The sequence below is a fragment of the Octodon degus genome, unplaced genomic scaffold, assembly GCF_000260255.1.
Source record: "Octodon degus isolate 3935 unplaced genomic scaffold, OctDeg1.0 scaffold00029, whole genome shotgun sequence".
Taxonomy (NCBI): domain Eukaryota; kingdom Metazoa; phylum Chordata; class Mammalia; order Rodentia; family Octodontidae; genus Octodon; species Octodon degus.
The window spans coordinates 1980739-1996340 of NW_004524605.1; the positions used below are offsets into that span (position 1 = coordinate 1980739).

Consider the following 15602-nt stretch of genomic DNA (forward strand, 5'->3'; position numbering starts at 1 on the left):
TCCTAGCACTTGGGAGGCTGCAAACAGGAGAATCAATGAGTCTGATCTATGTAGTGAGATCCTGTGGACCCTGTATTAAATACAAACAATTAAAAAAAAAAAAAGCTGAAGGTGCTATGGTATGTCCTTACTCTGGCATCCATTCCCACACTTAAAATGAAAAGCAAACTGATGTGGACAGAGCTCTATGGAACACTAAGGAATGAAGCAAGTTTCAGAGTGATGCTAATGTTGATAAGGGTGTTGTGTGTATGTCTGTATACAGTGCAGTGTACTGTGGGAAAAAAGAGCAAGCTTAGGAAGAAGCTGGGTAAGCCTGAGGGGATGCAGCTTAGCTGCTAACAGTAATTATGCTTGGAATGAATCTGATGTCCAGGGCTTTATTTGCATGTATTTTACTCTTTCACTAAGGGGGAGTATGTTCATGAAGTTCTTATGGGATTTGATGTTAGTGAAGGTGGTTCCATTGAAACAATGTGGACAGTAAACTTAAAATGAGGCAGAACTGGAAGTGGGAAGCCTCCCAGAGCCATTGCAGTCTCATAGGCTGGAAGCTGCTAAGGCCTGGACAGAGGCAAAGTCCTGGGAGGCAAGGAGGAGCCAGCTTGATAAGGGTACAGGAGGAGCTCAGTGCAGGATAGTTTCCATTTGAAATGTGAGTTAAGTACTTGTTGGAGATCACTCACTGGTGGGCAAGTGTGTAAGGGCAAGGGACATGTTGGGACTCCTAATATGATGAGGTCAGGTATCCCTCACTGTGAAGGTGGCATTGTCTGCCGTGAGCTGCCCAAATAAGGAAACAGACCTGAGGACAGAATCCCTGAAGCAGTGCTTGCCAAGTGGGTAAGAAAGAGGAATCTGCGACTGAGCTTGAGGTAAAATGAGCAATGCAGAAAGAGGCAAGGCCTCCAGTGTGGCCTTTGGGGTTAAGGGAAGGGCTGTATAGTTAAGGAATCTCTGAGCTGGTGGCATGAGGCTTGCACTTGCCCTGCAGCTTGCCTCCCTCTTCATATGTGCAGTGTAAATAAATAAAAATGGGAAAATATCCCCTAAAATATTGAAAACATAATGAAATAAATGGCCCTAGTTGTGTTTCAGATTGGTAGCATAGCACCATAGAGAATTATTTTGTTTCTTTACACTATAGCAGTTCATTTGTAGTTTATAACTTAAGGGCAAAAATAACTGTAAACAATAGTGTTAATGTTAGTAGAAGTAATAAGTAGTTTAACACATTTTTAGGTAAAGTGATTAATGTCTGAGATCTGCATTAGCATAATTTGGTGAAAAGCATTTTGGGGTTTGCCATAGCAAAGCACCACCACAGCAACAGTAAGTGTGGAATAAAGTGGTATAAAGCAGTAGAAATGTATTGCTTTGTAGAGTTCCTAGATCAAGGCATTGGCGATGTCCTTCAAACACTAGGTAGTATCAACCCTTGTTTTTCCTGGCACATGGTGGCAATGAGCCCTCTGTGGTGCTGCCAGCCTTGCAGCTGTATCAGTCCTGCCTCATGCACTGCCTCTACACTGTATTCTGTACCTGCCTATAGCCATATTGCCCCATTTTTCAAATGCACCCATCATTGGATTAAATTCTGCTTTAACAACCTTATCTTAATAAAATCTGCAAAACTCAGATTTCCAAATAAGGTCACAACTGGGGGTACCAGAAGTCAAGACTAGCATACTGGGGGGTAGAGATTGACACAAGTTAACCCATAGTAAAGTTATAGATGAAACATCGTTAGTAGCTGTTGAAGTTGGCTTGGGGATTCATTGTATAATTCATTCTACTTTGTATAAGCTGCATATTTTCCATAAGTAAAATCCTTAAAAATTGGTTGCCAACAGCAGAATTTCTAAACTAGCATTTCTGTTTTCCACATTATGGAGGATGCTTACATGTCTACATGGCGGTGTATATAATTTCAGCATATAGTCCCCTCATTCCTTAACTCGGAAGCCTTATGAAACTGCTAATATGAGTAATATTTTTATAGGAGTGACTTTGAAGCGGACTGGCCAATAGGGTAAAATGAGGGAGGAACTCAGAACATAAATCTAGAAAGCTCACTCGGATTAAAAGACTGATGCTGCCTTCAGCCTGTGGACAATCTTTTAAAATCCCATCATAGAGGTCAGAAAACTCCAACTCGCACCTGTATCCCTGCCCTATGGTGCTATGCTACCAATCTGAAACACAACTAGGGTCATTTATTTCATTATGTTTTCAGTATTTAGGGGATATTTTCCCATTTTTATTTATTTACACTGCACATATGAAGAGGGAGGCAAGCTGTAGGGCAGGTATCCCTGCCCTACCTGCTCCCTCCACTAAGGATAGTTGGGATGCTGTTCTGTGCTCACATTCACAACTAACTGTACCTGTGTTTTTGTTGTAGGAGCAGTCACATTGTGTTGTGATTGACTATTAATTTCATTTGTGTTCCAAAATGTGAACTCCTTGAAGAAATAAACCATTCTTCTCATTATTAGATCAACTGTATGTGTTGTGGATCACCAGTACCTACAGTGGAGCCTAACACATACTACGTGTTTCATAAATATTTGGTGAATGAGTAAAGTAAGAAGCAATCATTGCTTTTCAAAATAACAAGAGGAGTTCCACGCAGCAGGATGGGTAAATCTTGTGGGAAATAGTGCTAGAAAGGTGAGGCCCATGGTTAGAAGAACAGGTTGAGGGTCAGCAGCAAAGTACATACAGAATAAGAAGATCCTGAACATGGATGTCCTAATAATGGTGCTACAGATATGTCACTAGTGGAATTTCACAGACTTGGATGACTGTCTGAACTTGGAATGCAGAAGAGAAAAGATTACAAGATGAAACTAAGAATGTACAAGGGAGTAACTCAAAAGGTTATGATGTCATTCTAAACTGGAAAATACACCAAATCAAAAAGCTTTGAAAAGAAATTGTTTTGGGGGAAAAAAACCCAAAAAAATGTGAACTAGTTACCAAAGGCAGAAGGTGCCAAAAGACCAAAGAGAAAAGCGGGCAAACCCAGCAATACATAAAGTATAAGTTATTAGGGAGTTACCGACACAAGTTGGTCCGGGGCAGTAGCAAGAGAAGACGATTCTCACACCTCCAGGCACAAGGAAAGTGCTTACATGTTAGGCTCAGAGCTGCCTCTGGTCAACTGCAGAGTGCCTGGGCTTCCTCGCAAATAGTACTGTGTTCATCACCACTGAAGTACATCAGGCATCAGTGCCAGACAGGAATCCCTTAGCTAGCCAGCTTGTAGACTTGGCTTGTCCTGTAGGGTTGAGAATACATGCCAGGTATTGAACAGTGGTTATGACCAAGATGGCTATAGTCATGTCAAACTGAAGAGGAATGTATTGGCTTCAGACAGGCTGACTTCAAAGGAAAGATACTCAAATGGAAGTTGCAGTTAGCCATTGAAAACAGTTCTGCAAGATACTTTTAAAAAGTAGGTTGGGCATATTGACACATGCCTGTAATCGCAAAACTCAGGAGGCTAAGGCAGGAGGATCGTTGTGAATTCAAGGCCAGCCAGGACTATCTCAAACAAACAAAACACCTGAAGAGTCCAGAGTTTCATTCATGTAGGCAGTGCAGAAGTGGACAGAATCATCCAAAAGGAAATAATGAGATTGAAGAGACACTCTCAGAACACAGTTAAAAGCACATGGAAGAGAATCTAGAAGACCTAGTGATAGAGACTAGTTAGGGTGGTGGTCATTGGCAAGATCATTCTTGGCTCTGAACTTCTGACCTGTCTTAACCTTGTTCATGAGGCAGCTCAGGCCTATGCTTGATTCTTAGAAGGGGCAAGAGTTTTACTGCAGCTCAGGAGATATATTTGCAGACCAGTACACATCTTGAGCAGATCATAAGAAACATTTAGGATGCCTAAAATCCAAGATTTATTTTCTCTTCAGTGGAAAATACAAATTCAAGCCTCTGGTTGCACTTTTACAGTTGCAGTGAGTTTACCAGAAGTGGTACAAACTTTTGTAGGTGTAATCGCTTGAATTGCAAGTAAAGCTCCCGTGTCTCAGTTCTCCCTTAAAATAAACTTCTAAGAAGTTTTTCTGTGCTTAATATTTCTATTTTCTCACCTCCCATAGTTGTTCTGTGCTCTCCTGTTGGACTTTTTCCTTCCTGCTCCCCTAAAGGCACTGTTGTTAGGTCCTGGACAACCTCCACCTTGCTAAAGTCAGGGTTAAACTTTTAGTCCTCAACTTATTTGCCACTGCCCCCTGAGGTAACTTCTTCCTTTGACTTCTGGAACATCATACTTTCCTGATTTTCCTCTTACCTTCCAAATGTTTTAGTAACTGAGGGGATTTCATTCAGTTCTTCAACTTTAAATAAAGCCTGTTTGATAATGACTCCCACCTATCTTTAGCTCTGACCTCTTGCAGATTGGCAGAACAGTCTATACAACTATTTTAGTATCTTCCTTCCTTCAATGTCTGTCAAGGCATCTTAGCCCTCACAAACATCTCTTAAGCACAAACCGCTACAGGTTTGCCCTTTTCCTGGCCTTCTCCTCAGGGTCTGTAAGCAGCACTCATTATTTTTAAGCTCAAAACCTAGGTGCAGTCTCTAACTTCCTCTTTCCCTACTTAGCATTTCCTTTGGCATGCATCCTGATGCAGTTCTTTGTCCCTGTTCCCTGTCTCTCACCTAGACAGTTGCAGCAGCTCCTTAAAGCACCTCTTCTGCCCCTATTTCCACTTCTCCCTGTGCAATCTCTTATCCTCACAGCAGCTACCTCAAGTAAGCACATAATGCCCCATCTATAGAATAAAACTTTCAAGTCCAGAGCAAGACCTCAGAGACCTTATGTGGTTTGCCCCACCATGTGCTCCTGTCTTACTCTGCCATTTTCCCTCTTGTTCACTGCACTCCAGCCAAGTCGGGCTCTGCTGTTCTCAGAAGTGAGCCATACTTTTGGGTTTGCTGGCCTCTTTACCTAGGAAGCTCTTTGACAGCCTTTCAGGTTTTATTTATTTCCCTATTATTTATTATTTCACCCTTCCTCCATCTTCAGCACATGCATAAGCAACACATGCACAGCAAAACAAGCTCCTTAAAGACTGGAACCTTGTCTTATCAAACACATTATCTGCGTTCCCCAGAATATTACCCGGCCCATAGTAATGAATGGGAAATTGTGTCCCCAGCATCGGTAAAGGGAAAAAAAAAAAAAAAAAAAAAAAAAAAAGGAATGCACCAGAAACTGCAAGTAATTCACAATACCTAAGAAGTAAACAGAAAAGGGAGGTTTGGGTAGAGGTGAACAAAGGTCAGATTGTGCAGTACCTTGTTCATCATAGCAAGGACTCTGGACTTCATATATGAATCATTGAAGATGTAGCAGAGGATCTTCAGGAAGTTTGCAACATAGGATATGGATTTTATTTTTTTGGCACTGAGAATCAAATTCAGGACCTTGTGCTTTCCAAGCAGGCACTGTGCCACTGAACTATATTCCTGTCCCGAAGGTGTGGATTTTAGATTACCTGACTACAGTGAGACTGAGTTGGCAGAGGACATAGCTCAAGACAGGGATAATAGTTGGGAAACTGTGGTAGAGACAGGCATACATGAAAACAAAATTTTATCAGGTGCCTGACCCTGATGCTCAAGGGCCTAGTAAAGGTGAGTTGGTGTCAGAGCTGCAGCCTTTCTTTACACCGGGGCAGAGTCTACCTTACTTTATTTGTATTATTTATTTATTTTCCGGAACAGGGGATTGAACTCAGGCCCTTAAAGGCACTTGTCAGGGAAGCACTTATGTCACTGAGCCATCTCCCTGGCCCCTACCTTACTTTATGAGCTAAAATCCAGACTGGAAAATCTTACTGTCTTATTCCCAGTGCAACATATAGAAACCTAGGAACAGTGACTGTTGTACACAGGGAGAAGCTCTCCAAATACATATGGGCCAAATAATGAATTGCAATTTGATTACTTAATTTAGTGTGCCTTAGATGGAGAAAGATTTAGGAGAGTGTTAAGCAGAAAACAAAAAACTCTTTCTCTTACAACAAATAGTAAAAATATGGGTGCATAGAAAATTAGTCAAGCGGGATTGTATAGAGTGAAAATAATTTCAAAACCTGAGATAGACATTGTGGCATACACTTGCAATCCCAGACTTGGGAGACTCAAGCAACAGGATTGCTACAAGTTCAAGGCCAGCCTGAAGTACAGAGCAAGACCCTGTCTCAAAAAATAAAAGAAATAAAACCTTAAGGAATAAAGTTCCGTAAAGAAGGAAGAGTCACCTAAGAAGGGAACTGAGAAGTGAATAGTAGTAGAATTGAAAAGCAGAATGTCTCTAGGTAGAAGAAGTATGTACTGAGGTTAGAAATTCAGTGCATTGATAAGGTTCTCAAACACAAGAGACAAAAACTCCCTTTAAATGGTTACTCCCAGAAATAAGTGCCTATTTGTGTGCACAACAATCTAATCCTGCTTTATTCTTTTATATTTATGTCTGTCTTATCTATCTGTTGATTTTCATCAGTGCATCCTGCCAAGCCTTTCTCTTGATGCAGGAATGGGCTGTCTTCCCAGATTGCAGCTCTCAATCTCATCCTGCCTATGACACCTCTGTAGGCTTATTCTGTTATGACTTCCTGTGTGAACTGCCTCTGTAAGGGTGTGTGTGCGTGTGTCTGTATCTGTCTGTCTGGGCACACATATGCATGCATGTACGCAAGTACATGTGAAATACATATGCAAGTAATTGAGAGTATCTGGCTTCAAGTTATGAATATTAAATAATTAAGAAATATTAACAAGTATAGAATAAGTATATTTTTGTGTGTAATTGGGATGTCATCAAGAGAATTAGTAGCAAAGGAAGGCATACTAATCTACTTGTAAAGAATACTTCTGTAGAAAAAGAAGATGAGATACATGTAGATAGATATGTAAATAGACATATGTGTGCATGTATTATAGAGACATTTAACACTGATAAGTACTACAATAAAGATAATAGACTATGTAAGTACAGAGTCAAGTAAGGATGCAGAGTATTAACTTTTGAACTGAATAGTGAAGGCTGTCCAGATTAGGAATGATTATACAGAGAAGAATAATATCAAGATGATAATTTAGAAGTCCACTGGGGCTTTGGATTCTGATCCCTGACTTCATTTCCTAATTCATGTTCCTCTTTACTCTCTTCCCTCTCACCCTCTTTAAATAAATTTGCTTTATTTCTTTCATTTCTAGTACTTTTGCACTCATCAATTATTTTTATGTGCTGCCTATTATTTTGTCTTGCTATTTTTGCCAGATACTAAAACCTTATTTCAATTGCATTATTATTATTCATTATGCATATATACTCTCAGTAGCCAGTTTCTATGATATAACAATAACATCTTTAATCCCCACCTCCAGGATGGAAGAACAGTCATAAAACTACCAAGTCAACTCAAACACAAGACTCTTCATTTCAGGGACTGATAATGAAAAAACTCAAGATGAATGGACCCTGGGACTTGAAATCAGAAAAACTTCGTATGTATCAAGATAAATTTGCGAAGAAGTCAAATGAAAAGGAAAGTTTTCAGATAGTTTCAGTTACCCACAAAAAAATCTTGACTACAGAAAGAAGCCATAAGAGTACTGAATCCAGCCAAAATTGTAGCCAAAAATCAGTTGTTCCCAGAGAATGTGAAAAGCAAGGAAACATTTTTAAACAGAACTCAAATTTACCTACTCAACCAAAAATGACAGCAGAGAAACGCTATCAATGTAGTATGTGTGACAAAACCTTCATTAACACTTCTTCCCTTCGTAAACATGAGAAAAACCATAGTGGAGAAAAATTATTTAAATGTAAGGAATGTTCAAAAGCATTTAGCCAAAGTTCAGCTCTTATTCAACATCAAATAATTCATACTGGAGAGAAACCCTACATATGTAAAGAATGTGGGAAGGCCTTCACTCTCAGTACATCCCTTTATAAACATTTAAGAACTCACACTGTAGAGAAATCCTATCGGTGTAAGGAATGTGGTAAAGCCTTCAGCCGAAGGTCAGGCCTTTTTATACATCAGAAAATCCATGCTGGAGAAAGCTCTTACAAATATAATCCAGGTAGGAAGGCATCTAATTACAGTACATCGCTTCCTGGTCAAAGAATCTATTCTAGAAAAAAGTCTTATTTATGTAATGAATGTGGTAACAATTTTAAGTCTAGCTCATCTCTTCGTTATCACCAGAGAATTCACACTGGAGAGAAACCTTTCAAATGCAGTGAATGTGGGAGAGCCTTCAGTCAGAGTGCATCACTCATTCAACATGAAAGAATTCACACTGGAGAAAAGCCCTATAGGTGTAATGAATGCGGAAAAGGCTTTACTTCTATCTCACGACTCAACAGACATCGAATAATTCATACTGGAGAGAAGTTTTATAATTGTAATGAATGTGGCAAAGCCTTAAGTTCCCATTCAACTCTTATTATTCATGAAAGAATTCATACTGGTGAGAAACCGTGTAAATGTAAGGTGTGTGGGAAAGCCTTCAGGCAAAGTTCAGCTCTCATTCAACATCAGAGAATGCATACTGGTGAAAGACCCTATAAGTGTAATGAGTGTGGAAAAACATTCAGATGTAACTCATCCCTTAGTAATCATCAAAGAATTCATACTGGAGAGAAACCTTATCGATGTGAGGAATGTGGGATGTCATTTGGCCAAAGTTCAGCTCTTATTCAACATCGAAGAATTCATACAGGAGAGAAACCCTTTAAATGTAATACATGTGGGAAAACTTTTAGACAGAGTTCCTCACGTATTGCACATCAGAGAATCCATACAGGAGAAAAGCCCTATGAGTGTAACACATGTGGAAAACTTTTCAACCACAGGTCATCCCTTACTAATCATTATAAAATTCATATGGAAGATGACCCCTAGAAAATAGATTTGCATGTGTAAAAGCCTGAAACCAAAGTTAATCATCGAATACACATTTGGATACACATATAACATAATGGATAGGCAAAAAAAAAAAGTCCTCATAAGCATTTAGTTGTTATCAAATATTAAATCTCATGCATAAACTCTTATGTATTAGGAAGTTGTTCATGTCAGTTGGGCACTTTTTTAAAATAACCTGAAATAAATTCATAAGTAGAAACATTAACTTTGGGCATTTGTAAAATGTATTTGTTTTTCATTCATAAGAGTATATACTAGACATGTGATTGTCAAAAATATCTGAATGGGTAAGGAGTTGTGCTCTGGATTTCTCATTTAGAAAAACACCGAGCTACACTGGAAATATTTTTATAATGTTTTACTAATGGAAAGATGGATCCAATAAATTATACATTTTTAGAGAAAAGGACCAAACTAATGTAAAAATAAACTGTAAACTACCTCTCATTCTCTCTTGTTTATCCTTTTTCTGGCCTAATGTCAAACATTGTGCATGGATTTCATTAAAATAGAAGAAAATTTAAGTGTGGTCTATTTCTTTACTATTAGCAACTGTGAATTGGAAATTATCTACCCAATTCCTGACCTTAGAATGTTTTCATTGCTTTGAAATTATTTATTATAAAAGTGTACTTACCATTATCCTGTGAGCTGCCATCTAGATATATTAAATACAAAAATAGATAATTGTTTCACTTTGGCAACTAAAGCTACCAAACATGGTTTTTAAAAAAAAATGTATAACAATCTACCAAACTTTAGTAATCTGACACCTTTGACCGAATCTTAATGAGGACATTGCTGTAGTTTGAATATGTTCTATCAACATTCATGTTAAGATCCTAACCTACAGCCAGGCACAGTAGCACACACCTGTAATCCTAGCTTCTCAGGAGACTGAGGCAGGAGAATTGCAAATTCAAGGTTAACATGAGCAAAGTAGTGAAAATCTGTCTCAATGTTGAAAGATCTGGGGATGTAGCTCGGTGGTTTAAAACCCAGCAAGGGAGGTATCTTAACCTCCAAGGTGATTAAGGTATTAAAGAATTGCAAATTATTAAGAGGGCTTTGAGGAAAGGTAGTTAATTCATAACAATAGGGCCCTCATGAGTAAGAGGGCCTTATAAAAGAGACCAAAGGTAGCCTGTGCTGTCTTCTATCTGGTAAGGACAGAGAGCAGATGCATTTTATTCTTGAACTTTCCCCAGTCTCCAGAACTCAGGGAAATAACTTTCATGAGTTACTGGGCCTTGAGTATTCTGTTATAGCTGACCAAATTGACTGAGACATCTATTTTGTGAACTTTTTTTCCTTATAGTGCTGGGGATGAAACTGAGGGACTTGCTCATGCTAGGGCAAGTTCTCTACCCCTGAGCTACAGTCCCAGTCCAGTAAATGTTCTCTTGATCCCAAATTTGGGACAGGTACTATCCTGCACACCTTGAGTTTTGAAAAAAGCATAGGCCTTCATCCAAAAAGCAATGAGTTGAGCTGGCATCATTGCAGATCCCAGGAGTCTGGATTGCTAAGGCAGGAAGATTGCAAATTCAAGCACAATCTGGGCACTTTAGCAATTTAGACCCTGTCTCAAAAAATAAAAAGGGGTGGTATTTAACTCAATGTGAAGGCCCTGGGTTCAGTTCATAATACCAACCACCACCACCACCCCAAAAAAAGAAAAAAAAAAAACCATGAATTGGGAGGAAGGGAATGGAGTTGGGTGACTGGTAAAAACTAGCAAATGAGTAAATAATTATTATGCCCCAGTATGTAAGTGTGGTTGTTTTTAACAGGTAATAATACTGTGACAGTATGCGTTGGTACAAGAATCTTGTAAAGTTTTATACAGGATAAAGAAAGAGACCTAAAGAAAGAAAGAGTGGCCTGGAGTCATCAAAGAAAGCTTTCCAGTTTGAAAGACTAATAAGAACTCTTCTGAAGATAAGATAGTCTTCCCAAGTACAAGAAGCTGCACATGCACTAGTACAAGTGCAGAATATGACATATTTGGGAAACTTAAAATCCAAAGCTGATGAGCTGAAGAATGACATGTTAAAGTTTGAGACAAAGACAAAGGCTAAATAAAAGGCCCCATTTACCATGGTAAGGTGCCTGGGGCATTAGCCCAAAGTTGATGTTAAGAAGGGGAATTTGTTCTGGCATCAGTGTGTAGAGGATAAATTTAAAATAGTTGAAGGTAGATAGACTGATGCTTAGCAATATGGGCTATTTAAATTCAGTGATGAGTGAGCAGGACAGCATGGGTGAAGAACACGAGACAATCATTCAATAGAATAAATATGGCAAGGTTGTCATATTTCTCTCAAGACAAGTAGATGAAGGTGATGAGCAGCTCACCTGATCTGCAGAGGAGGCTGCAGATGGACACATCCTATACACTATGATTTCATCTTTAGTCTGCACTACCTCTGTGTATTCAGTTTTCCTTCATTAATGAAAAATCCAATAAAATCAAACTAAAAACAAAATCCATTGCTACTCTTTTTCTACCTCAGTAATCAGCATTTAAATTATGCAAGTGTAACATGGGCTGAAAAAATCATACCTTTACAAATAGGGTATAAGAAACCCTTTATGGGGATGGGGATATCGCTCAGTACCATTGTGCCTGCCTGGCAAGTACAAGATCCTGACTCCAATTCCAGGTTTTAAAAAAAAACAAAAACCCTGTGTGGTTTTACCTGTGAGTTTGGCTAGGGAAAATAGAGGAAGGTAGAGGGATAAAAAAGTATTTTGGCCAAAGTCTCACTGTTCGTTAGATCTTCAAGTCAGTGCATATACTCTGAAAATCAGACACAGCCTTGCTCCAGTGTCCATGCTTCTGAAAATTAGCATACTATTGACTGCCTCCACCTTGCTGAAGACAGCGAGTTCAAGACAGTATTGTACTTCTAGTCAGCAGCCAGCAAGACCCTCAGTCCGGTGATGAGCCTTCGGAAGATACACCGTCAGTAGCAGCCTGTTCAGTGAGTACACTAACAAAGTCTGTCAACCTATAAACACTTCTGCTTCTAAAAAATCTGTCAATTGTGAACACTGTACCATCCAAAGTCTCATATGATCAGCTCTGGCTCAGTTAAAATGTTCTTGCAGATGCAGCTTTACCTTACAGATGCGTATCTACATTGTCTACTAAGTTTACTGCATTGTTAGTCTAAAAATCTGCTTTCATTTCAGCAGTTCTTCCCTAACTTACTGAGATTTATACTTCAGCCTCCCAAGTGAGATTATCAAAATCAATACTTTCAATTCTTATGGTATCTATTATAATTTGTATTTTCTAAGAATACTTAAGACTAGGGGCCTGGGGAGATGGGTCAGTAGAATAAATGCTTCCCTGGCAAGCGCAAGGGCCTGAGTTCAATCCCGGGTTCCACCAAAAATAAAGGAAAAAAAATACTTAAGCTCTAGCCTATTATTTTTGTATATATTTTAATACTAAATATATAAATGTAAATTTTGATTAATTTACAAAACATTGGGTATCTATTAAATGAAGGAAACATCCATTTGAAATTCTTCAGTGTCCAATTGTCCCTTCAGTACCAAAGATAAAGTCAGATATAAGCTAGTGTACTCTAATATGTAAGCCTAAGAGATACATGATTTCCTCAATTTGTAACATATAAAGGGATAAAGTAACAAATTTCCTGGCTAAAATGTTTCCATATGAAAGTAAAACAATGGCAGCAAGAGTGGTAATGACCTGCTAAACTGTTATCTTCTTCAACTTTTCAACTCAAATGACCATACCAAAAGTATTTTCTGATTCTAAAATTCATAACAAATTTTCAAGCACCAAATAAAACATTAAAGTAGTAGTGTAGTGGCTCCATTTAACTTTGTTTCTCCTTTTTATAACACAGGTCCAAATAACCAGGATGAGGAAGGAATTTTCTTTTGCTTATGTGATGTTTTTCTCTTTAAGAATCTTGCTTGCAAGATTATTTCAGCTCTTCCAGATGAGAACTCAAACAATATAAAAATGTTTCAGAAGCTCATTTGAACTGTGTTGATGAAAATTATACTGCTTTGGTGGAGACAATACAAATGTAGGTAGACACATAAAAATGCAAACAGTTTTTATTCAAAATTGAAGTGTGGGAGGTATTTGCTGGCCTCATATTCTATATTTTTACAGAGATGTTTATCTGATACCCTTTCTATTAGCATTGAAGTAATCTTGAAATTGTTTCCTTCAGCACTTAAACTGAACTGAACAGTTAAAGGATTTTTGTGATTTTTGTTGGCATTTAGTGTACTTCTACTTCTCTAGCATTCAAAAACTTGTTGGGAGCCAGGTAGGAGGCTGAAAGAGGAGAATCACCGGCTCAAGGGCAGGCTGGCCACCTTAGTAGGCCCCTGTCCCAAAAGAAAAATTAAAAGGGCTGGAATGTAGCTCAATGGCCAAGTGCTCACCTAGCAGACACAGGCATGGGTTTAATCACCAGTACCACAAAAACAAAGTCTCTCAGGACTTTCTTTCTCAGCTATGATTTCTGTACAGCTTGTAAAAATCATTGCCCAAATCCTTATCCTTCCTGAGAACTGAGGTCACGGTGCTGAGATCTAATGAGACAGGCATGTCTAGAAAGACAGCTGAAAGCTGCTCACTTGGAGCAGATGCTATTAGAGCCTGGTAGGAAAACTCAAATGTTAATGGTGTTGAATTATGGGGGTTGAGTGTTGATGAGAGTGTCAGTATGAGAACAGTTTTAATGGATTTCTCCAAGCCTCCATTGTTGACAAGACTGGATTTCAGTTCCAGGAATCCACATACATTCACAAGGTGGCGACCTGAGAAATACTGCTCTGGCAGTGGAAGAGCAACTGTTATGAAACATAGCCTTCTATATAAAAAAAAGTCAAAACTCCAAAGGAGAAAGATTTGCAAGAGTCATGCTAACTGGAGAGAACATTTCTCCCATTCTAACTCCCTCTAACCTTCCTGCTCCACCTAACAGAAAACATAGTCAACAGGAGTTCAGGCCTCAAGGAACTATGTTGGGAACCCTGCAACCAGGAGAGGGAGTTTACGACAAAAGACAAAAGCTGCTGTCCTGCAGAAATGCTCAAGTGGGTACCAGCACCTGGACACAGGTCCACTCTAACACTGAGAGATACAAGAAGATACCATATGGGTCTGTCAGGTAAGGATAGAGCTCAGCAGCGGAGCCCTTGTCCAGCACTTGTGAAGCCCTTGGTTCAATAATCAGCACCATCAAAATAGTAACAGGCATACCCTTTGCCACAGTGGACCCCCATACCAACTGCTTCACTATCCTAACACTGGATGAGCACAGAAAGACCCTGATGAATTTAGGGAAACCATAAATTAAAAGTAGAGAGAAAAAGATACTAGAAGCATTTGAACTTCTGGCCTCTATGGCTAGCCAATCCCTTGCCTAGTTAACAAAAGTCAGGAAGCATATTAAAAAAAATTATAGCCAGGTATAATGGCACACTATAATCCTAGCACTCAGGAAGCTGAAGCAGAAAGGTCACTGCATTCAAGGCCAACCTGAACTACATGGTGAGTTCAAGGCCAGCCTGAACTATGTACCAAGACTGTTTCAAAAAATTTAAAAAATAAAAACCTAAAAAGATTATATACCCTAAGTGGGATTTAATCCCAGAGAAACATGGTTTGTTCAACATATGAAAAGCAGTCAAAACAATTTAATAGAATAAAGAAGATAAAATATATTCATTTTGATGAAGTAGAAACATTTAGAAAAACCATTCCAAGATAAAAAAAAAAAAAATACGGAACCAGCTTGGAATAAAAGGGGACTTCTTTAACATGATAGAGGACATTTGTGGGAAGCCCATAGCTAACACCAGGCTGAAGAGCAAACTGAAAGCTTCTCCCCTAAGCTCAGGAACAAGACGAGAATGCCCATCCTGCCACTTCTACTAAATTCAACTTTCTACTGAAAGTTCTACTCAGAGCAATTAGTCAGGAAAAAGAAACAGCATCCAAAGCAGAAGTAGAACTGTTTGTATTTGCAGGTGAGATGACTCTATATGTAGAAAATCCTAACCAGCTGTAGGGGTGCCTATCTGTAATCCCAGCTGCTTAGAGGCTGAGGCAAAGGGATCACAGGTTTGAGGTCAGCCTGAGGAATAGTGCAATCCTATCTTAAAAAGTAAAAGTCCTAGGGATGTACGCAGTGGTACAGTGCCTGCCTAACAAAGACACTGGGTTCCAGTACTTGCATTGAAAAAAAAAAAAAAAAAGCCCTCAAATTCATCAAAGTCTAAATGTAAGTGCTAAAACTATAAAATCACTACAGGGAACATAGGTGGAAATGTGCATGACCTTGAATTGGGCAAATTCCAGATGTAATACATACCCATCAGAAAAAAAAAATAGGTCTTCATCAAAATTAAACTTTTATCTGCTGGTGGACACCGCGGAGGAAGCATCATCAGGCTCTCTTCCGACTGCCGTCAAGTCTAAGTCAGAGTCTCCCAAGGAGCCCGAACAACTACGGAAGCTCTTCATCGGAGGGCTGAGCTTTGAAACAACTGATGAGAGTCTGAGGAGCCATTTTGAGCAATGGGGAACACTCACAGACTGCGTGGTAATGAGAGACCCGAACACCAAGC

The 15602-nt window shown here is 39.1% G+C and overlaps 1 protein-coding gene across 1 annotated transcript in view; it reads left to right on the forward strand.

The window, feature by feature from the left end:
• The window catches only part of LOC101565865 (zinc finger protein 354A), a gene marked incomplete at its 5' end in the record, with an annotated part of 11096 nt that extends 2054 nt beyond the window's left edge, over positions 1-9042 (forward strand). The window contains 1 exon segment of the mRNA XM_012514345.2: positions 7420-9042. Within this exon segment, the coding sequence (XP_012369799.1) occupies positions 7420-8945 (1526 nt within the window).
• Between the last annotated feature and the right edge of the window lie 6560 nt (positions 9043-15602).